This window comes from Suricata suricatta, chromosome 4 (assembly GCF_006229205.1).
Source record: "Suricata suricatta isolate VVHF042 chromosome 4, meerkat_22Aug2017_6uvM2_HiC, whole genome shotgun sequence".
Lineage (NCBI taxonomy): Eukaryota > Metazoa > Chordata > Mammalia > Carnivora > Herpestidae > Suricata > Suricata suricatta.
In genome coordinates this window covers 9,581,002-9,605,111 of record NC_043703.1, presented here as the reverse complement: position 1 = coordinate 9,605,111, position 24,110 = coordinate 9,581,002, and the positions used below count along the sequence as shown (strand labels likewise).

The window sequence follows — 24,110 nt, the reverse complement described above, 5'->3', positions numbered from 1 at the left end:
ATATATATAGATATATATCTTATCTATAGTGTATATACACTATAGTGTATATACCTATACACAATAGAATATTATACTATATATATAGTGTATATTCCTATACACAGTGATCAAAAATAATGAAATCTTGCCATTTGCAACAACGTGAATGGAATTAAAGTGTATTATGCTAAGCAAAATAAGTCAGAGAAAAGATAAATATCACATAATTTCACTCATATGTGGAATTTAAGATACAAAACAGATAAACATAAGGAAAGGGAAGAAAAATAATATAAAAACAGAGAGAGACAAACCATAAAAGATTCTTAAATACAGAGAACAAATTGAGGGTTGCTGGAGGGGTGTTTGCTGGGGGAATGGGCTAAATGGGTAAGGGGCTTTAAGGAGGACACTTGTTGGGATGAGTTAAGTGATGAATCACTGTGTTCTATTCCTGAAATCATTATTACACCATATGGTAACTAACTTGGATTTATTTTTATAAATTAAGTAAACAAAGAAAGAAAGAAAAGAAAATGCCTGGATTCAAAGTTTGTGAGAGAATGATTCGTAACATCCTTTTTCCCTAATGCCCTTGTGTGATTATGTTGTCAAGGTTATTACAGCATCTTGAAATTTAAAATCTAGCCTTTGACTTTTATAAGAGATTATTTTAATTCTATAGACATTTTTCATTTATATTTACCCTATATTTAGGTTTTGTTTTTCAATATTATAGTGTTTATATTTTGGGTCATTTTCATAGTGTGTGAGGAACTTTTTCTTTAATATTTTTTTCTGATAAAGCTCTTCTGGTCATCACTTCTTTTAGTTTCTGTTTGGAGGTGCTTTCATTTTGTCATTAATTAGAAAGATATTTTTGTTAGGCATAGAACTATAGTTTGACAGTATCTTTCAAAATTTTAGATGTCATTCCATTGCCGTCTGGCATAAGCATTCATTTTTATTACTTGGTTGTCAGTATTCTTGCATTTTTTCTTTGAAGGTAATGCATCTTTTTATCTCTGACTACTTTTAAGACTTACTTTTTGTCTTTCAGCAATTGACTATGCTGTGTCTCACCTAAGGTTTGTGGTTTTCTATATATTTATTCTCCTTAAGCTTCATGAAGTTTCTCGAATCTATAGTTCAAATTCTTTCAACACTTGTTTTAGTTTACTAGGGCTGCCATAATAAACTACTACCAAGTGGGTGGCTTACGTAATAGAATTTATTTCCTCACAGTCCTAGAAGCTGTGAGTCCAAGGTTGAATGTGATCATGGTTTATTTTTTCTGAGGGTCTCTCTTCTTGGCTTGTACGTGACCATAGTCTCTCTGTGTCTTCACATGATCTTCCCTTGGTGTGTCTATGTTCTAATGTTCTCTTTTATAAAATCTCCAGGATTGAGGCTCCCTTGAATGGCCAATTTTAACCTTAATTACCTCTTTAAAGATCCTATCTCCAAATAGAGTTACATTCTGAGGTACTGGGGATTAGGAATTCAACAGATGATCTGGGGGTGGGGTGTGGGGGGACACAATTCAGCCCATATTAGAAATGTTTTTTCTATTATCTCTTAAAATATTATTTCTACCTTATTCTGTCTTTTATTTCTGGGAACCAACTAGATGCATGAGATATTATTTCATGTCCAGTAGGTCTCTTATGCTCCTTTCCCCCCATTCTTTTTGTTTTCTATGCTTCAGTGTAGGTGTCTACCAACTTACTTCCAGTTTACTAATTGTCTCTTCTTCTGTGTCTATTCTACCAATGTATCTCTTATTCAGTTTTAATTTCATTTAGTATATTTTTTAATTTAGAATTTCCATTTTATTTTTTGACATATAATTCTCTGGTGAATTTCTCCATTTAGTAACATAGCTTCTTGAATATATTGATCATAGTTTTAGTCTAAAGTCCATTACTAATAATTCTAGTTTAGTCTCCTGTATCATTTTTGGATCTCTTTTTATTGTCTATTTTTTCTTGTTCATTTTTGGTCACTTTACCCTATCTTTTGACATATGTGTTATTTTTGTATCAATCACAAATACTGTTTAATTAAATTGGTAGAATTTTGTAAGTGATATTATCTTTCTTGGAGAGATGTTTTTTTCCAGCAGACATGTGCTAAAGAAGATAGATAACTTCACTCCAGTTAGGATTTGAAACCGTTTCTAAAGCAAAACCTGGGATGTTTGTATGATGTTTATCAATGGCCTCTTTTTCAAAGGTTGCTGAATTCCAATTACCGTTTTTCTAGCTAGACAAAGTCAAAAGCTCTGTTTATTTTATAGATTTTTTGGATGTTACTTTTTCCTTGCCCTAAGATGTTTCAGATTTCACAAATACAGGAAGAGGATTATTTGCATAGAAGGTAGAACTTACATCCCTATGGTTTCTTTTTCTTTAGGGTCTTGACTACTTAAATCCAGGCTGCTTGGAAGCCTTTGACTTAATCTTATAGCTGGATTTTTGCTGGTCAAACATGATTGTTGAAGCTTGGCAAAATGGAGATAGGAATTTCACGTGCAATAGGATTTTGTTGAAAAATAATGTCATTATAAAATCCCTTTTAAAGAAATAGCATTATTTAATATAGAATCCATGAGTTACCTGAAACGTATTGTTGTCAGAGGAAAAAAGAAATTGGAAGTTCATACTAAGGTAGAAGCATATTAGGCTGTGAAAAGTGGAATACTACTTCCAATAATATAAGAAATATATAAAATTATAATATATGTGGATCTATTTATGGAAGCTTTTTACTCTTTAAGTTATGTGTTTATTTAATTTTAAAATGGTAAGTACTGTGCCACAAACCAACACCATAGTGGTACTTGAGAAACCCAAACTATAGGGGCACCTGGGTGGCTCAGTTGGTTAAGTGTCTGACTTTGGCTCAGGTCAAGATCTCATGGTTTGTGGGTTCGAGCCCCGTGTTGGGCTTTGTGCTGACAGCTAGCTCAGAGCCTGGAGCCTGTCTTTGGATTCTATGTCTTCCTCTCTCTTGAACCCTCCCCTCCTCTCTCTGTCTCTCAAAAATAAACAAAATATTTTTAAAAATTAAAAAAAAGAAACCCAAACTATAGTAATACTTACAAATAGATTTTTATTTCAGTATCTTTAGAGGAACTGATTAAGTAGTTATTCCCAATTTTGAAAATTTTTAAATTGATAGATTAGGTTATTCCCTACATTATAGAGCCTATAAGTGGTCAATATTAAATTCTGTCTTAGGTCTTTCTGAGTTTCCCTTCTTAGGGAGCTAACCCCTGTCAGGCAGGGCCTTCCATTAGGGACTACTCTGATAGGTAGAATGTTATTTATTACAGTACATTAAGCTCTGTTTTATTACTCTTACCTGTTAATTCTGAATATGCCAACTGTGCTGTAAAATACCGAAGTTAAAGTAAAGTTACTATATTTATAAATTTTAAGTTTGTTGAATTTCTGACAGTTTTGGCTGTGCAGTTCCCAGGCTCTGCATATGTTTGACACTGCATTATTGAAAAAATTGGCTTAAATCCTGAATATAATGTTAAAGAATATTTCCCGAAACTGAATGTAAAACGCCTGAGTAGGCATATGCATAATTATTGATAAGACTTTATTTTTTTAAGAAAACTCAGCTACTTAGATACATTATGTTTAGAATTTTAATTACATAGTTTTAAATTTTAAAATGTTTTTATTTTTAAACAATTTCAAACTTAGAAGACCTAAGAATACTGTAAAGAGCTTTTTTACAAGAGCCATTTGAGGATAAATTGCTCCCATGGAGTTGTGTCACCTTCAAATGTGAATGAACTTATGTATATACATTTTCATACTATGTTTACACTTATATATACACAGTGTTTTTTCTAATGTTTCATGATTTGGTGAAATCAGTCTTAGAATAAAAAAATAATTCAATATTGCTTTTTGGTTATTTTTTTCTTAGTTTTCGAAGTCTACCTTGTCATTCATCGAAAATATATTATTCATTGTGATATAGATTTCATTGTTCAGCAGGAAACATCGTTTTTTGGTTATTTTTTTCTTAGTTTTCAAAGCCTACCTTGTCATTCATAGGAAATGTATTATTTTTGTGATATAGATTTCATTGTTCAATTTGTTAAATAAATTTCCTAATTATCTCTGAGGTGGGGAGAAAGTTCACAGTTATTTCAAATCAATTTAATTAACACTCCTGAAATGTGTATTAAGGAAGTGGTATATTCACTTACACTTTGGAATTTTTTTTTGAAGTGACAAAAACCAAGAATTTAAAAGTAACTAGGGCCTGATTCCACACTCCCCTTCCGTTGCCCAAATAAAGTTTATTTTCAAGAAACTTTTTGTTAAAACATTTCTCTGATTCTGTCAACCACAGCACTGGCCATTGGTGAATGGCATTTCTTGCTTGTGATTGTCCTATGGCATTTACCCCATAGAGTCTTTTGTGAATTACAGTTGTATGTGTTTATTTATGACCTAGAATGGAATCATTAAAGTCAATATCAAGAAATGGCCCGGATATGATAGGATTTATGTTTGCAGAGTCCCCAGATCTTGTTTCTGAAACAAGGTACCATTCATTGTCCAGTTAATGGGTTTACCAGCTAGGAAGAAAGAGATTCTTATTTTAATTGATATTCGTCACACTCATCAATTACTGAAGTTCCATATTTCTTAACCTCAGTCATTCACTGACTTTTTAAACCTTCGACCTGCTGCTTGGTGTCTGAGTTTCAGTGACAAATGAATGTGATATTGCTCCCTAATTTATGAATGCTTTGGTCAGAAAAAAAAAGAATCTTGAGTAATTGTTATTTTAGAAACTATCTTAAGGTTGAAATGGTGAGATAATCTAATTTAGAAGCCTAACAGACCTCCTCTGTGATGCTTTGTTTGATACATTGGAAAATATTTAGAGAAAAGTGAGACCTAGTACGCCAATGGGAAATTTTCAATTTTATACACTTTTTCGGGCAGGCAACAGAAAATTATATTGGCTCTACATTTGCTTAAATGTCTCATTTCCTCACATATTCCATGATTGATTACTTTAGTCCTCGCGAGTTCAAACATAAATTGACATTTATCCATGTTTTTAAAAGTCATGAGCAACTCTTCCTTGGCTGGTAATTGTGATGTCAATGTGTCTTGAATTGTAAGTCTCACCTCCCATTTTGGGAGGTGAAAGGTTCTTCTTCTCTTTCAAATGTCTGATGGGAGATTACTTCATTCTCAAACACAAAATATTTGTACTTGCATGAAATGGTACAGAATATTATAGTTCTCAAGTGTTTAATTCCATCTCATAGAAATTTCAGGAGGACTTCGATGCATTTGGCAGGAGTTTTTCTAGTGAAATCAGGTTGCTATGGTAAACCTATTATTTTAGACGAAGGAGGACTGTGTTAGTAAAGTGCTAATCTCTTTGCTGTTTTATGTGAGCCTCTAATTACTATCTAGCTATTGAGCGTGTACTGCAAGTGTGGTTTTTTACCATTTTAAAAAGTGAAAGAAAATAAGGTCAGAGAGAGTGTGCCTGCTGTTACTGCGCTAACAGGTGCAGTTGATAACATAGTGCTCTTCCTCGTTGATCTCATTCTGCATCAGGAAATACTGGTGTTTGTTTATTTGTTTAGAGAAATGGCATAGGAAAGGAATGGATTTTATGTAAGTAATTGAGATGCAAGCTTCCCAACAGCTTTTCTATTGTAAAAATGTAAGTAACACCTATTGTTTATTGAGCACTTACCACGTGTCAGGCCCTGTCTTAGGTACTTTATGTGCCTGCAACATTTAGCATTGACAATAACATTGTGACCAGTTTTATTATTATTCCCATCACGCAGCCATGACAAATTAGGTTTAACTGATTCTTTCAAGGAATTACATTTAACAGTGGACATACCAAGAGTAGAACCTAGATTTATTTAATGTCAGATGCCATGGTTTTAGTTGTATCTCTGCCACAAAATGTATTTCCTTTTCTCTTTACCTTACTGACATTTAACAAACACTTTTGAGACTTATTCCCACGTCCAGGTCATCTTTATCAAAAACTTTTTCTAACCCTGCCAGGTGTGTGTGCTTGTGTATTTTACCTTTATTTCCTCCACTATTGAAAGTTTTTAAATGTTCTCCTTTATTTTGTATCTCAGTATCTAGCATAATACTTAACCTATAGTTGATATTCAAAATGTGTTTGTTGAATGAATGATTGATGGAGTGATCGAATTGGTACAGATATTCAAGGTTGATGAGCCCAGTTGAATCTATTCTTGAGCATGAACATGTTTTCTGTGTGGCATAGTTTGAAGGAAGTATCATTCTCCACCTAAACACCTCAAATGTCAACCTATAGGATAGAAATAATTTGTGTGTTTGATTGTGTGTTGTGTTTTCAGTTATGGTTTCTGAAGATGTTTTCAGTCTCTAACCATTGGTATTCAGGTCCATACATCTAAGATGTGGTGAAAATTCCAGATTATAATCCTTCACAAATGCACAAGCATATCATTGGCAGTAGTGGAGGAGATTCCGTTGGTCATTAACATCTAATGCAGTATGAGTTTACCCAACTAGTTCATGAAGGGACTTCCTTAACTATTTATACATGAGGTTAGGGTTTAGTGTCTATCTTGTTTATCTTTGTATCTCCTCATAGAGCATAGAGTCATTAGTCACTGATGATTTGAAGGCTGTGCCCCGTGGAGATGAGGCCTTAAAAGGGAAGTTTGGAGAGAGTGGGGGATAGGAGAAGGCCCCCATTGAGCAAGCTCCATGCAGACCCTGCCATGGGACTTGATCCCAGGACCCTGGGATCAGGACTTGAGCTGAAATCAAGAGTCAGAGACTCAACCGACTGAGCCACCCAGGAAACCAGACCCTCTATGCCTTTCTTTAAAGTTTTCCTCCTAAATACATATTCCTAAACACTATGATATTTAGACTTGCCTGTTTTGAACTATTTCAAACAATATATGTCATTCTGTGGCTGACCTCGTGTGCTCTGCATTATGTTTTGAAGATTCAGGCATGAGGTGGCAGGCAGCAGGGCCACCTTCACCGTAGCCATGTCCACGTCTCTACATAAGACTGTCACTGACATTTATATATTCTGTCACTGATGGATATTTGCGTCTCCTTTGAGACTATTAGGAATAGTGTTGCTATGATCGTTCTGGAACATCTCCTGGTACAAATGAATATAATTTTCTCCAGTAAATAGGACCAAGAATTGAGTTGCTGGTTCATAGATTATGCATATTACCCTTACTAGATCATACTGAGCAGTATTCCAGAATATTCTGCCAATTTAAAACCCTTCCAGCGGTAAAAATATGCCCTGCGTTTCTACACCATTTCCAAAACTTGTTACAGTCAGTTCTTAAATGTTTGCTCATGTGGTTGGTTTGGGGTAGAATGTCATTATGGTTTTGCTTTGTATGTCCCATATAATTTAGAAGGGAGAATCTTCTCAAATGTCTACACACCATACAGATTTTCTATTAAAACAAATATTTAAAATGTTGACCATTCAGTTTCCCAATAACAATAGTAAATTTTGTCAATAATTCTCAAAACAAGTGTGTAATATTTGAAAATATCATTCTGCAACACGTTTATTTAGAGTTAATACCTAGTGAAATGAAATAGGCTATGTAAGATACCAGAAATTACAGACTTCAGTATCCCTTGCTGAGAATGATACTCCTATATCTGATCAAGTGATTCACACAAAACATAGTCTTCAAGTTTGATGAATTTCATATGTGAAACCATTTGGAATAAGTTCATTGGGGCTTTACATTTTAAGATGGTACTTAATAATAAATATTCTTCAAGACAAAAATATGCATGTGTTTAGCTCTCTTAGTGAGTATAAGAAAACTTAAAGATGATATTTATCTTTTTTTAATGTTTTTTTAAATTTATTTTTGAGACAGATAGAGAAATAGCATGAGCAGGGGAGGGTCAGAGAGAGAGGGAGACACAGAATCTGAAGACAGGCTCCAGGCTCTGAGCTAGCTGTCAGCACAGAGCCTGACGCAGGGCTCAAACCCACTAACCGTGATATCATGACCTAGGCCGAAGTAGGACGCTTAAACAACTGAGCCACCCAGGCACCCCTAAAGATGATATTTAAAGTGAGGTGTATTTCATTTGTTAAAATGACTAGTTGTGCAGAGCAGTATGGACTGCGTTTGGTCAGTTTCAGAGTTTTTCTTTATTTTATGGGAGTGTGGAATTTGAAATGTTTAAGTAAAATCTTTTTAAATCAGAATTTCTTGATATCTGCCCTGGATATATAGGGATTGCCATACCATATAAAATGCTATCAGTGGTCCGACTTTTTGTGTGTACTTAAAGATTATCTGCTTGGACAAGAATGGACAGACTCAGTGTAAAGTTCACATAAGTTTTGGTTGGATGATATTGATCATGTTGGCTGAATTAATTTCTTCTCAAGTAGTTATTTCTGTCCTTTCCATCTGTTTCTGAGTTATCGTTTCAAAAATTACTTGGCTTATTTGTATTTCTTCGAGTATATCTTTCTTTAGATTCTTCTCCTAATTTGTTAACATAAAATGGCACTTGTTAGTGCTAGATGTACAAACTTCCATTATCCTTCATTCTTACTTATGTGAATATTGATAGTCATTTGAGAAGCTATGTTTATCTCTTCACAACACTAAAAGAGTTATTGAAATAATAATATCATTTAGCAAATAAAGGAAAGAGATTGGATCCAATCTCTTATTACAAAAGTAAAAGACAATAAATCTGTGTTTCATACTCCATCAACAAAGAACTTTGTTGGCTGCCAAAATGATATAAATCTCACTGTCAGCCTGGATCACAGAGAGTTCAGTATTTGTGGTCAATTCAAGCTTGTACTTATCTAGTATAATGTTTGCATTCAGTGATCTACTAGTGCTGTGAACAAATTACTGTGGGATCAGAGGGAAAGAACAATTCTTCACGGTAACCCAACAGGATGGCGAGGAAGGCTTCTTAGAGGAGAGGAGGCCTGAGATGGTTGTTGAATACTGGATTAGAAGGCATAGAGAAAATGGTAGAATGCACACCAGAGAGAAGAAATGGAGAAAAAGGAAAGTCTCTGAACATGAGTGTACTGTGAACATCGGATAGATACTTGGAAAGGCGAGTTAGATCAGGTGTGGAGAGCTCTTCTCTGCTGAGGAATTTGATATCTGCCTTGAAGGTCCCATGGGACCATCAATTGAAAGGGGATCACATAATCCTAGGCACGTTCTAAGAAAGTGGATCTGGGGCACCTGGATGTCTCAGTAGGTTGTCTCTTGATTTTGGCTTAGGTCATGATCTCATGATCCGTGAAATCAAGTCCCACATTGGGCTCCATACTGATAGCATGGAGCCTGCTTGAGTTTCTCTCTCTCTCCCTCTCTGTGACCCTTCCCTGTTCTCTCTCTTTCTCTCTGAATAAATAAATAAGTGAACTTAAAAAAGAAAAAGAAAGTGGATCTTATGAAATTTCAAACCGGAAGGAGGAGAATCGTTTAGAAAGGAATCAATTATGTCTTCGTGTGTTTTTAAGATCTGGTGACAGATCCGGGCACCTGGGTGACTCAGTCGGTTAAGCTTCCAACTTCAGCTCAGGTCATGATCTCACCGTTCATGGGTTTGAGCCCCACTTGGATCGGGCTCTGTGCTGACAGCTCAGAGCCTGGAGCCTGCTTTGGATTCTGTGTCTCCCACTCTTTGCCCTCCTCAACTTGTATTCTATCTCTCTCTCAAAAATGAATAAATGTTTAAAAAAATTTTTTTAAAGGTTAGGTGGCAGATCAAATGATGGTAACCTTCTCCCAATAACAGGACAGAGGAAGAGAAGTAGGTTTGTGAGTAAAGGCGGTGAGCTTCCTGTGAGACATATTTCATCGGTGTAACTGTGGGAAATGCAAATGAAATTTTTCTGACAATTGGAAAGGCATATGTATTCTGGAAGAGACATCTTATTCTAAATTCAAGTTCTATCATTAAAGCTCAGGCATTGTGGGAATATTACTGAACTATTTACTTGTGATGATTGTCTAGCACATCTTTTCAATACATATTCATCCAAACATCATAAGGACACATGAGAAGGTAGTTGATTCTGCTCTATTTGTAAAGGTATGTGAGTAGCGGGGTGCAAGTATCATGGATTTGGTGACATTGGATCCTGAAAGAGGAGCAAAAATTGTCCTTACCAGTGTATGTCTTGGTTGGGACTGGACTGAAGTTGTGACCTAAGGCAGCAAAATAAGGCACTTTAATATGTGGACTGCATGAACAACTTACTCTTCAGTGCCTTTCTGTCTGTAATAAATTAGCCTGTTTTGATTTATGACTTTTTTCGTGTTTTCATGTGAAGCTTCTATAGCCTATAAACTGCATTTCATCTATAGCCATAAAGTAATTCAGCTAACAGTTGGCTTAATATAGCTTTTTAAAACCCCAACAGATTCATGACCAAAAAAACCACACCAAGAATTGCAGAGCGGCTAATTATTCTCTATATTTGAAAAAGAACACCTGAATTATAATCTACTAGGGGAAAAATGAACCTAGGACTGAATATGAACACTTCTCAGTGTAACTTTATAGAAGAAATACAAGACAGAAACTATCCATAATGAAATAAATGAAATCATGATATCCAAACACATATGCCAGTATTTCTATCATTCTTTCCAGAGAGGCACAGGAACTGATAATGCATATCTGGGAAACTTCCCGGATGCCTTAAAATGTTAATAAGATTGTCAACACAAATACACATGCCCTCAAACTCAAAAATTGGTGTTGACTTGATAACATTCCCTCTCAGGAGTAATGTGGCGGATGTTTCCCATATCTGTCCATGGAGGACTAGTCAACTGTATGTGCTTGTGCTGTTGATGATTCTATAGTTAGTCTCTTTGTCTCCACAGACTGGATATTTTCTGTCATTCACACACACCAGAAGGTAGCCGGGGATCCTGAAATCTGGGTTCTGGCACCAACCCTGCTAATGTCTACTTCACTGGCCTTAGCTAAATCATTTAGCCTCCGCTTGCATGCATTTCCTCATCTACTAAGTTCACTGTGGGAAATCATGGATCCTCCTGACATTTTATAAAAAAATAAATGAGTGCCAGTGTATTTTTCCAAGGAGAGATCTGGGGTCTACCAGTTAGAGCTCTTGTCTGTGGGCAACAGAAACCAACCTCCTTACCTGGGCTGGAAAAGGACTGTATTGGAAGGGTTTGGGTGCAGAGGACAAACTTGGACAACCAGTTCGTGCAACAGCCCGAAGAAGGAAGGTTGTACTGAGAACTAGCCCCTGCGGCCATTGCTTTGGAACTGAGTGCCGGGCTCCTGCACTCATGGACACTCACTGTTGTGCTGTCGCTCTTGCAAACGCTGTCGCAGACCCCGCACTTTGCTGTCGACCTCAAGAATCAAAGTCCTGGCTGAGAGTGTCCGGCGTGTCCCTCTTCTGTCCACCAGTGCCCAGGCGGAGGGAGTATATCCCTGGGGAAGGAGAAGGGCTCCGCCACCTTCTGAGCTCGGGCCCGTCTCTAAGTAGGAAGAGAGACAGGTTGAAGGGCAATCAGAACAACACCCTGTCTTGCAATGTCTTTCACCAGATTCTCAAAGGGACCATGACCCTGCCACTTCTGCCAGAAAAGATTATGAATCACTGCATTAGATTGTCTTTAATTACAGCTCTGAAATTATACGATTCGAAATACTAATTTTCCTTTCTTCCATCATCTACCAACTCAGAATTTCTTTAACAAGATCCGAATGCAGCAACTGAATGACTAACAACATTGCAGGGTCAGCCCTGAAGTGTCTTATGATCATTTCAGTGGGTGTGTAATTATGATAGTTGGGCTAATGACAGAGAGTAACAGATGTCTTGGAGTCATCCCCCAGCTGAATTTATGCCAAACCAGCTCTGATTCCTCAGACAAAGGGAAATTTTCTTTCTTGTATAGCCTTGTGGTGCTGCGTGGAGTACATTAAAATGCAGCGTGGCTTCATGGTTAAGTGCACAAACCCTAAGGTTAATAAGAACAGATATAAATTTTGAATCTATTCCTTATGAGCCGGTTCACCGTGGAAAGGAATTTGGCTTCAGTACATCTCTGTTTCCTGTTTAGTCAAATGATAATAATAATGCTGGTCAGTGTGTGGCATAGTGAAAACAAAATGATGGCATTCAAGAATTATAGTGTTTGACACGTAGTTACAGCTCAAGAAATAATGACGAAAGCTGTAATGACAATAGTTAAGGAATTCCCAGACTGAGTCAAACTCATGCCAAAAACTGCTTATACTTTAAAATTTCAAGTCAAGACTAATACTGAGGTTTGGGTCACGCACTTTGACCCATGTTCCTTGTTAAAGTGAGTTCTATGAATTACCAAATTGATGCCAAATTGTCCTACAACATCCCCTCGTTGTTTGCTTATGTGGCAGATAGAGCCCCAATATAAATACATAAAATATTTTTTAAATGACGACGTTATCCTAAGTCATGTCAAAATATATACAATTTAGTATCATCACACTAAGTGGAAGATGAAACGCCCAGAGGGTTTAATAATGGAATTCAGTTCAGAAAACTGAATGAAACATGGGCACCTGGGTGGCTCAGTCAGTTAAGCTTCCAGCTTCAGCTCAGGTCATGATCTCACGGTTCATGGGATCAAGCCCCACATCAGGCTCTGTGCTGACAGCTCAGAACCTGGAGCCTGCTTGGGATTCTGTGTCTCCCTTGCTCTCTGCCCCTCCCCCACTCATGCTCTGTTTGTCTCTGTTGCAATAATAAATAAAAACATTAAAAAATTTAGAAAGCTGAATGAAACAGAAGCATCGCTCTGGTCCCCAGCCTCCTTGGCGCTTGGCCTTGGTCTTGCCGGAGGCAGGTAAGAAAAGCTATTTGTGGAAATATTTCCAGGCACAGCAGGAATGGACTCCACAGTGTGTTAGTTGTTTGTGTCCTTTGAAAGCCCAGACGATTCCATGGCCCTCCTAACAAGTGTGCCCTCCCTGTGCGTTTTGCAGGTAAATGTGAATGTGGCAAGTGCACCTGCTACCCTCCGGGGGACCCCAGGGTGTACGGCAAGACGTGTGAATGCGACGGCCGCCGCTGTGAGGGCCTGGACGGCACGGTCTGCGGGGGTAAGCACTTCTCACGGCCTCGGCCACCTGCAGCCAGCTTCGCCTGCCTTTCATACCTACTTCTTCTTTTTTTAAAAAAGAAAACTCTGTTAGTAAAAGAAGATAACCTGAAGGCAACATACGAGTAGACCTACAAGCATTACATAATTCGGTTTGTAATGATCTTTATTTTCTTGGACTCTTGACTTAGGGATATGTGAACATACGTAGCCTGCTGGTCACAAAAGGTCACTGAGATTATGCTAAGTCTTGGGAAGGTAGTGACAGGCTTTGCTGCACCTGGTCTGCTGGAAATGTTTCTTACTCTGCTAATAAAAACTGGTAGGAAAGGAAATATTATCTGTGAATGTGAAAAAAGAAAAGCAATCCGTTCACACTCTACCTACAAAGCAGAAAAGATAGACATTCCATTTCCATGACGCTTGGAGACCCCACAGGCGCTCCCTGATGGTAATAATCTGCAGAGCAAGGGTGACACAGAGAGATGCCAGGCAGCAGAGGGAGTGTGGCACAGATGACGGTCCCCGAGGGCAAACGTGACAGTGTCTGTCCGAGGTTTGTGTGGCCGAGGGGACAGGCCAACCTCATTCTCCTGTTTCAGTCTTGCAAAAGTTCCTGTCATAGAGACTGGACCCCTGCTGACCGCAGCTCCCTGCAGGCGTCAGGTGCCATCGTGGGGACTGGCTGGGTGTGCAATCGTGCTGAAAAAGTCCATCTCTCTTCAGAATGGTCATAATGTGATTGGGTGCTGTGATCGGGAAATAACCAAAATGCACGGGCAACTGACCAAAAGTGGGGACACCATCTATCTGACACCCCCACCTCTGTCTCTGTTCTCTCGCTGGCCGGCTGTAACACACTGGCGATTCAAGCAAACATCCTTCGTTCTTTCCTTTCTCTGTGAACCGAGGAGAGAGGCCCTCTCACAGCCCCAAGGGATCGCTTCTGCCTTCTGCAGTTCGCAGATGCGACAGGGAGTCAGGTTGGAGGCGTCAATGTCCTGTAACGAAAAAGTGGCAGAACCCAAGATGTGGGCTCTGACATTCATCTCACAGATCTTTCTTGAGACCACACTTTTCCCCGGGGTGACATCAAACTATTTGGACTTTTTATCAATATTATTTTTAGTTTAGATCTCTTTTTCTCCACTGGTATCAGTTATCAGAAATATCTAAAATGATTGTAGTCCTTTTATTTTTCTGGTAAGTGCTCTATGTTTACTAACTCATTTAATTATTTCTTTTCTTTTTAAAATTTTTATACCTTTATTTTATTTTGAGAGAGCGAGACAGAGAGTGAGCAGGGCAGGGTCAGAAAGAGAGGGAGACACAGAATCTGAAGCAGGTTCCAGGCTCTGAGCTGTCAGCACAGAGCCCAACGTGGGGCTCGAACTCATGATCTGTGAGATCATGACCTGAGCTGAAGTTGGACGCTTAACCGACTGAACCACCCAGGTGCCCCTTATTTAATTATTTCTTTAAACATCTTTATTTTTGAGAGAGAGAGAGAGAGAGAGAGAGAGAGAGAGAGAACAGGGGAACAGCAGAGAGAGAGAGGGAGACAGAGGATCCCAACCAGGCTCCAAGCTGTCAGAGCAGAGCTCAATGGGGCGCTTGAACTCATGAACAGTGAGATCATGACCTGAACGGAAATCAGGAGTTGGACGCTTAACCGACTGAGCCACCCAGGTGCCCCCTAACTCATTTAGTTCTTACAATTGGCTCTAAAGCCTACGGGGCCCCTACAAAAAACCACATACACATCTCTGCTCTTATTAGCATGGTCATATCTCTGACACGGATTGTCTGCTTCACCTGCGTCTCCCTGCCCATCTGCCCCAGTAACTTGTTTGAAACGGTTGATATTGTAGAAACCTGATACATCTACATACTTATAAATTATATACTCCTTGCTCCCAGTGCACCTTGCTCTACAATTTTGGGGAGGAAATCAAAGATGACAGCGAATCTGTATAACTCCTTGCTAGATGAGATCAAACATGTATTAGGTAAAAGAGAGGACATCTCACAAAGTAGTAATTTTTTAGACTAATACTTGACTCTGCTTGTCCATACTCTGTATTTTGTCCATCTACCCAGTTTTCTGTGCCCCAGGGAAATGGATTTCTTCTAGCCAAACTAGTAAAAGACCAATGTATAAACCAGGACACCAACTACTTGCTGTTTGATGAGAAATATAATTGTGCCAGAGACTAGAACCCTCTGTAGGGGAATTCTGTGGGAAGTAAGATTCAGAGATAAGGATTTGAGTGCAAGGAATTAATTGGAAAGGTGAAAGAGACATGGTAGGAGAGTGGGAAAGGGAAGGCAGTCAGTTAAGACGGAGTTATCCATCCAGTTACTGTGACAGTTAACTGGAGCTTCATCCGAGGACAGGAGCTGAGACTCTGGGAGCCCAAGTTAATCACACAGTTCTTTTTTTTTTGTTTTTATCGTTTTTTAATATTTTATTTATTCTTGAGAGAGAGAGAGAGACAGAGCATGAGCAGGGAAGGGCAGAGCAAGAGAGGGACACAGCATCCAAAGCAGGTTCTAGGCTCTGAGCTGTTAGCACAGAACCAGACACAGAGCTTGAACTCACAAGCCATGAGATTATGACCTGAGCCCAAGTCATACCCACAGCTGACTGAGCCTCCCAGGCACCCCTAGCACACAGCTCTTATTTACCCATCAGTCATTGGTTGAGGACTGCTTCTAGGTGGCATTAGCTCACCTGCTACATTCAGCTTGCCTCCATGCACGATCTCAGAGCAGGCTTCTCTGGTCAGAGACAGCCTTGGGGCCAAGAGCCCCGGAAGCACCAGGTGGAAGTCCCCATAACAGTAAGGATGATATTGGCAGGCACATCTGCAGCTGCCAAAATATATCTGCCAAAGGAACACACCTCCCATGCCGGGTGGGGGGAGTATCTTCTCTGGGTAGTCTCATTCTTCAGTACTGTTTAGATTCTGCCAACCATCCAATCCGGCCTCTCTTTATATAGGATGTAACCCAGTAGATTAGACAATAGCCGTAGACATGCTAACACACCTTATCTTCCTGCGGTAGCCTTGGTTACCACTTGGACGATCCTTATTCACACAGTGAGGAGTGAATTCTTAGGTGGTTGATCTTACCGAATAGAGATGGTATCATGCAACTGAAAGCATTTTTGAGTTCGGACAGGACTTTGCCCCTGCTCCTGTGTGCTTATGGTAGGGCACAGCCCAGGCAGCAGACATACGGCAGCCGGATACGCATAGCACCTTGGATCACTATGATTGGATGCATTCTCTCAGTGCTGTTTTCTTAAATTTTAGCAACCAGATCTAAGAAGAAAAATGACCTATGCATTTAATTTCGTATTTTAAATATTATTAAAAACACTTTATTGACCAAAGATCTCCAAATATCTTTCAAGTATGTAAAGGAAAACAATTCTTGGACATTTTCCTTGAAAATATTGTGTTATTCATAATTCCACTTCAATATGTGAATAATATCCTTGAGAGATTTGGGGTTAGGAAACACTAGTATTTTAAAAGATTGTCTGTAGGTACCGATGACTTGTTTTTCCTACCTTCTTCTCCTCCATCAAAGCTCCGTGAGCTGACAGGTCAGGTGACAGTGTGGGGCATTAAATTCTGCCACCATTCCTTCACTAGGACCTATGCATGTGTCTTTACACATACTAGTCAGTGTGTTTTTTGCTTTTCTTGTCATTTACTTGTGAGTCCTTACTCTGTAGGGTCAGTCCTATTGCTTGAAGGATAGTTCCAGGATGGAGAGGGAGAGATGTCCCATCAATGGCCTACTCATGTTTATCCTAAAAGCTACATATAACTCACAGTCCACACACTCACATTGTTTAGTATTCTGCAACAAGATACTCTCTCTTTTCTCATTCATGGTAGTTGTAGTCTATAAAGTCGCCATGAACACTGAATTAGCAAATACTGAATCATTGATCCTAAGAAAAATATAGGGCCACCTTCCTGCCTCTGGTCAGAGGAGTATTCATCAACAGATCAGTACATACCTTTGTATTCTGTTTCTGTTTAAAGGCTTCTGTAATACATAGTTGATTCTTTACTATAGAACTCATGGCCAACAGCCCTATAACTCATGCCTGAACAGAGATTATGTGACAGGTATTTTCTCCGTAAGGCACATTACAGACTTTTTGCACTAGGTACACGAGGCATTTCAGCACTATACTTAGGGGCCATCTCAGGCATCAAAATCATCATCAAAAGCCTGAAAATGGGAAAAGCATGGCCCCAAATATACTGCAGAAAGGACACTTCTTTACAGTGTAAGGGCTAACCCAAGAGGCAAAGTGTGATCTTCTTTCGCCTTAGCTGAGAACGTGAACCATTCTACCTGTGTGCTCAAATGACCTGGAAAACTTTAATGAGTATGGATTTCAGGGATACAAATACATTTCAGTGAGTAAGCAAATTCTCAAATGCGGAATTTGCAAATAATGAGAATCAACTGTAATTCATGTTCTCACTGGGAACATTACCTCCCACTGTAGCTTTGCACTTGAGCTTTCTTTAGGACAGCCAATAAAGGTACTGTGATTTTAATTCTTTTATTTTCGGAGCACTGCTTCGGGGAAGAATCACTTGAGCCTTGGTTATCATACTCTTGAATTTCATCTATGCCTCAGCTCTTCTCTGGAAAGAAAATGCAAGAGACATGACATTAATTGACATGTTTGAACCTATAGTAACTGTGGTACTAGGGTATACAGCATACTAAACCAGTTGATGGGGTGGTCACAAGTTCCTGTGTTTTTCATGCAAATGAAAATGTACTTTACTATTACGAACTATAATGGCATAGAGTGCAGTGGTTAAGACTACAGGTGGGAGCATGTTTTTCCCAGCCCTGACTCTGCCACTTACGGACAATGTAACTTGAGATCGTTCACGTACTCCCTCTCTCACCTATAAAATGATGATCATAATATACCTCTTTTTTGGGGTTGCTGTAAGATTAGTGGAGTTAATGCGTATGAAGTACCCAGCATCTAAGTATGTGTATATACACATATGGCATACACATACATGCACACACATTGCATATTATTATTACTGGTGTTAGATGCATAGGGAACGGCAAACATAACAAACACAGGCAGAAGTTTCTGCTGTGGACTGTGATGAAGCCTAAGGGTTCTGGAACAGGGCTCTGTATTTGCTTACGAATAATGCCTTTTGTAACAACAGTTTATTCTTCAGAACTGTGACTTTCTGGTGTTCGGTTTTAGACAGACTGAATGTTTTCTTCTGTCTACTTTTTGCATACAGCAGTCTTTGTCCTCACACTTGACACTTAGCTACCAAATCATAGAGACTGCTATATTTTTAGTGGCTCTTTCTCGACGGTGTACCCTTTGTGGGGGAGCTTGTCCTAGATTCCCCCAAGCACAGAAGAGCATAATTAAGAAGACACTGGCCATTGGGATTCCTCAAGTCACAATATGCATTGCCAAAGTTTCTGTATTTCTCAGTCTATCTAAAAATATCCATTATCCTAAGGAAACCCCTCTTATCTTGTATATAGCACATAATCGTAACTAAACCAGCAAATACTCACAGCATGCTTATTCCATGTAAAGCCCTGCTCTGCCCTTCAAACACACACATGTCCTTAAATGACTTTTATCTCCTTGATGCCATTCCCTCTGGCCTCTAAGCTTATAGCATTCCTCTTGGTTCAGTGTTGAACCCTTGGAAACCTCATCTGCCTTCAATTATTCCACATAACTGACCCTCCCTGAGGTTACTGGTAAGTCCTAGTCACACAAATCCTGGGTGATTTTCAGTTCTCCCAACGTGGGACCACGTTTAAACGCGGAGTTGTAGGTACTCCACAGCGCCCATGAAACGGTCTCCTCTCTGGGCCTCGGAGACCCCTGTCCTACCTGTTTCTTCTCCCACTTCTCTTATAACCACTTTACTTCTTTCTGTTTTTCCTCTCACAGAGCTTACCAATAAATCTTCTATCTCCCTTGAAATGGCTCCCGGATGTCTCTCCACTGGCTGTTTGTTGCCCTGCAGGGATTACAGCCTCTCCCACAGTCTCTCCAGATGATTTCTTTTTTTTTTTAATAGTTTGTTGTCAAATTGGTTTCCATACAACACCCAGTGCTCTTCCCCATAAGTGCCCTCCACCATCACCACCACCTCTTTTCCCCCTCCCCCTTCCCCTTCAACTCTCAGTTCATTGTCAGCATTAGCAAATCGAATTCAACAGCACATAAAAAGAATTATCCATCATGATCAAGTGGGATTCATTCCTGGGTTACAGGGCTGGTTTAATATTCGCAAATCCATCAATGTGATCCATCACATTAACAAAAGAAGGGGAAAAAAACATATGATCCTGTCGATAGATGCAGAAAAAACATTTGACAAAATACAGCACCCTTTCTTAATAAAATCCCTTGAGAAAGTCGGAATAGAAGGAGCTTACCTAAACATTATAAGAGCAATCTATGAAAAGCCCACAGCTAATATCATCCTCAATGGGGAAAAACTGAGAGCATTCCCCCTGAGATCAGGAACACGACACGGGTGTCCACTCTCTCCACTGTTGTTTAACATAGTGCTGGAAGTCCTAGCATCAGCAATCAGACAACAAAAGGAAATAAAAGGCATCAGAATTGGCAAAGAAGAAGTCAAACTTTCACTTTTCACAGACGACATGATACTCTACATGGAAAACCCAATCGACTCCACCAGAAGCCTTTTAGAACTGATTAATGAATTCAGTAAAGTTGCAGGATACAAAATCAATGTACAGAAATCAGTTGCATTCCTATACTCTAGATGATTTCTTAGCTCTGTTCTCAGCTTCAGACTCTTCAAATTCTAATGAAATGTTTTCATATGGAAATTCTTCCAACCTCTGCCTGGTTGACACTGAAGTTATCATTTATTTCTTCATTAATTCATCAAATATTTATTGAGCCTCCACTATCTGCCAGCACTGGAGATCTGGTGGTGAGTCTGCAGGCTCTTACAATTAAACCTGAAGGGCAGACGTTGACCAAGGAATGGCAATGAGCTGGGCTGCCGCAGGAGAGCTGCGCGCTCAGTGGGAAAATACACAGGGGGAGAGAGTCACGAAAACTCCGATGCCTCCTTATCCGGTAACACCGCGTGTGCTCAAGACGTGCTTCACGTGTACTAATCAGCTGGAAGTGACAACCACCGTACTTATAATAGGACGCGGAGAACTTAGCCAGGTGCTGGTGGCAGATGTGACACAGTCACAGAGAACAGCATGGGCGGGGCATCTGTGGGGAAGACAGTGACCTATTCCAGGAACGTTTGAGAACCAGAGAGACACCCTGGGTGGTTGGAGATCGAAATGCAAAGGGGAGAAGGGTGTAACATATTTTGAAAACCATGTTAATGATTTGAAGCTTCATTCAAGGGATGATAGGAAGCCATAGAAGGGGTTTAAACAAGGTAGTAACATGATCCTGGCAGGGAAAAGCTGTCTCTAGCTTTGGAGTGAAGTATGGCTTGCTGGGAGGAATTTGTTTTTAAAGGCTGGTGGGTGGAGATGTTTCTGAGAGGAGACCTGGAGAGGGGTGAAGTTGGCTCAGCCAGATAGGGGACAGTACAGGTGGAAAAACTTGTGTGTCCTGACAACCGTATTACAACAAAACCCTTACTTTGCTACAAGAGACTCTGACCCTCTCTTACGCTCCTAGCTCAGGTTCCCTGGACACAGATGAAGATGGTGTGCGCCAGTGATACCAGACAACACTGTCTGTGGTAACAGTGACCGATGACTGATAAATTTCAACCGATTTGGGAGGGATCATGAATCAACTATGAATGTGTGATGGGAACGCATGCCTTCATGGGGTTTCTGAGAGCTTATGCTCAAGGAGTCATTAGGAGAGACTTTGGCTCTTTAGGGCATAAGGCTTCCTCTAAGTCAGGGAAGACTCAACATCAGTGCAATATGGATCTCCTCTCTGGGCATCGGGGCTGTGTTATCTGAAGAGAAAGAAATTCCCACACCGCTGTATTTAGCTGTCACCCTCACGAATTGCTCAAGGACTCACATGGAGAGGAAAGGCTGGTACTGTCCTGCTGCCAGGAAGGGATTCCTGACCCATTTCCTTCCCGGGAGATTAGTCCCAAGTGTCAGCCAAATGCTTAGAGAGACCCCCACTGCCCCGGAAGTCTGAGCAGCATTTACAGAAATCCACGATTAAAGGATGTGCGTGAGGGCAGGGTAGGTTCAAGGATGAACTCCAAGTTTCTGGTTCGAGCGATTGGATGGGGGAAGGAGACAATGCTTTTGTGGCACCAGTTGTCTTCATCTTGTTTTACAATAATGATTTCTTCGTGGAGGTGCATGGAGATGAGAAATTTGGATCTGTTATGACTTTGTCCCTCTTACCTGATGTTATATTCCTTATCTTTGCTTCTCCTTGAACAACTCATCTTTTTACATTCTTCCATCAGTCTTCCAAGTTATCTCCTTTAGGGAACCTCTCTGAAATCATTCTAGACTTCCTCCACACTGCAATACCTTCATTATTATAACATCACGACATGCACTGTAAGTGCGCTTATGTGTCTTTTCTTCAAATGTGTACCCTTCCCATGGGTATAATGAGTCTCTGTCTCTCTGTCTCTGTCTCTGTCTCTGTCTCTCTCTCTCTCCCTCTCTCTCTCTCTCTCAAATTATTATATGCTCAAATTTAAGATTAAGATGTCAAGAAGGTTTTTTTTCTTTGAATAAATTACAAATTAAGAGAACCACAAATAAGGGGAGGGAGGGGAAGAGAGAGAGAGAGAGACAGAGAGAGACAGAGAGACAGAGAGATCTCAGTTTGAAATCAAAGAATTCTTCAAGTTGAAATGAACATTTGACCGGGGCCTTGAACAGCAAATATTTAGATGTATGAAACGCAGGGCTCCTGGGTGGCTCAGTCGATTAAGCATCTGGCTTCAGCTCAGGTCATGATCTAACAGTTGTGGGTTCGAGCTCTGTGTCGGGCTCTGTGCTGATGGCTCAGAGCCTGGATCCTGCTTCAGATTCTGTGTCTCCCTCTCTCTCTGACCCTCCCCTGCTCATGCTGTCTCTGTCTCTCAAAAATAAATAAAAAACACAAAAACATTTTAGATGTATGAAACTTGGGTGTGAATAACACTGGGTCCAGGAAGGCTAAGTGAAGGCACAGAAATGAAAAAAAATATTTGACATGTGGAAGGAATATCCTCTGTCATTTTCTTGCATTAGAACTCTTACTCTGCTGCTCTTGAATCTGTCCTTAGTAAGGATTTTTTTCAAACTACTCATTTATCATTTATGACATAAATTATTTCACTTCATTTCTTTTATTTTGCTCATCTTTAGATGTTAGGGCATGATAAAATCTTTCACGTTAATTTTTTTATTTTTCAACATTTAAAAAAAACTAAACATATCATGAAAAATATAAAGGACAAAATAAAACTCACTCATAAATCCATCCTTGAAAATGATCTCTGGTGATGTTTTGTTGTATTTCTACATTTTTTGGAGGAATAGAACTTTTTTTCAAACCTTGGTTTATGAATGGTCTGTGGGTATTTTGATATTCTGTCTGGAGAAAGCCCACATCCTACAGGTGTGTGTGTCAAGGAGGATTTAAGTGAGGAGAGGTCACCATTTTCTTGTACGCTAAGTGAGCAGAGCCACACAGCAAGATGAATGTGAACCTCATAGTCGACGGATCAGGATTGGAGTCTGGCTCTATTTCCTACTGGTTGGAGTAACTTGGACAGGCTTTTGGGTCTCTCTGCCTTAGTACACTTGTGTGTGGTAAGGGTTATAATGTCCGCCTAGTGGCTTTACGATGAAAAGGAAACATAAAGAATGCAGTGTGCCTGGTACTACCTGCCGAGTAGGAATCCGTGCACACTGTGTACATAGCGGAGACTAAGCGATTGAAATATCCGTCTTCAGAACAGGACGAAACAATACATCTGTCTTAGATATCGTAAAGCATTAGCTACAGAGGTTTTAGAAGGAAGTTGGCATCCTATGACTCAGCAGTCCTGTGCCTCAGAGGAGTGAGCGCTCTGTGTACAAAGCTTTAGCCTCCCCACCACGTGGCAGCCAGTGGTTAACAGCTCTCACTACTGTGAGTGTGTAAAACTCATTAACATCATCCCTCTGGTGTGGTTTAGTGGAGAATGAGCCTGAGAATCACTAATTCGGGTCATTTCCTCAGTCCACTCCTAGACACCGAGCCATAGTTCACCCGGTCTTTCACGGGGAGAAATGAACTAGAACGCTGTGCATCCAGTGTGTGGCCAGAGAACAAAGAGGGACAGCCTAAGTATTTTAGCAAACAAGGAATGAGTAAAGTCAAGCACGTCTGTAAACCTACCTAATCAGCAGGCACCTGAGAAATAAAAACTAACACTGTTTATCCCTTCCTAACAATAACGCTAAAGATGACTAGACCAGTCCTGGTAGGCTGGGGCAAATTAGCAATTGTACCTGAAGGCGAATGTGAGCAATTACATAGTTTTAAGCAGTTCTGCATTGATTACACCAAAATTACAACCTGAAAATGACTGGCAAACAGAAAATTAGTGTGACACAAGACCATTCTTCATGTAATTAAATTGTTGGTGAGTCGTGTTCAGTCATCATAGACCACATGTCAGCCTTCTCAAAACATCTTTATTAACAATAAAAAGTGTACATGATCTGTAAATGCATGGATATTTTTATTTATTTTTTTGAAACATTTTTATTTTTATTTTTTTTCCATAATATTTTATTGTCAAATTGTTTTCCATACAACACCCAGTGCTCTTCCGGTTAAGTGCCCTCCACCATCACCACCACCTCTTTCCCCCCATCCCCCTTCCCCTTCAACCCTCAGTTCATTCTC

The 24,110-nt window shown here is 39.6% G+C and overlaps 1 protein-coding gene across 3 annotated transcripts in view; it reads left to right on the top strand.

Annotated features, from left to right (window-relative positions):
* The window catches only part of ITGBL1 (integrin subunit beta like 1), a 212,242-nt gene that overhangs the window by 170,927 nt on the left and 17,205 nt on the right, over positions 1–24,110 (top strand). For all 3 annotated transcript variants that reach the window (XM_029936470.1, XM_029936469.1, XM_029936468.1), the window contains exon 8: positions 13,065–13,181. In XM_029936470.1, the coding sequence (XP_029792330.1) occupies positions 13,065–13,181 (117 nt within the window). The remainder of the gene's footprint in view (positions 1–13,064; positions 13,182–24,110) is intronic.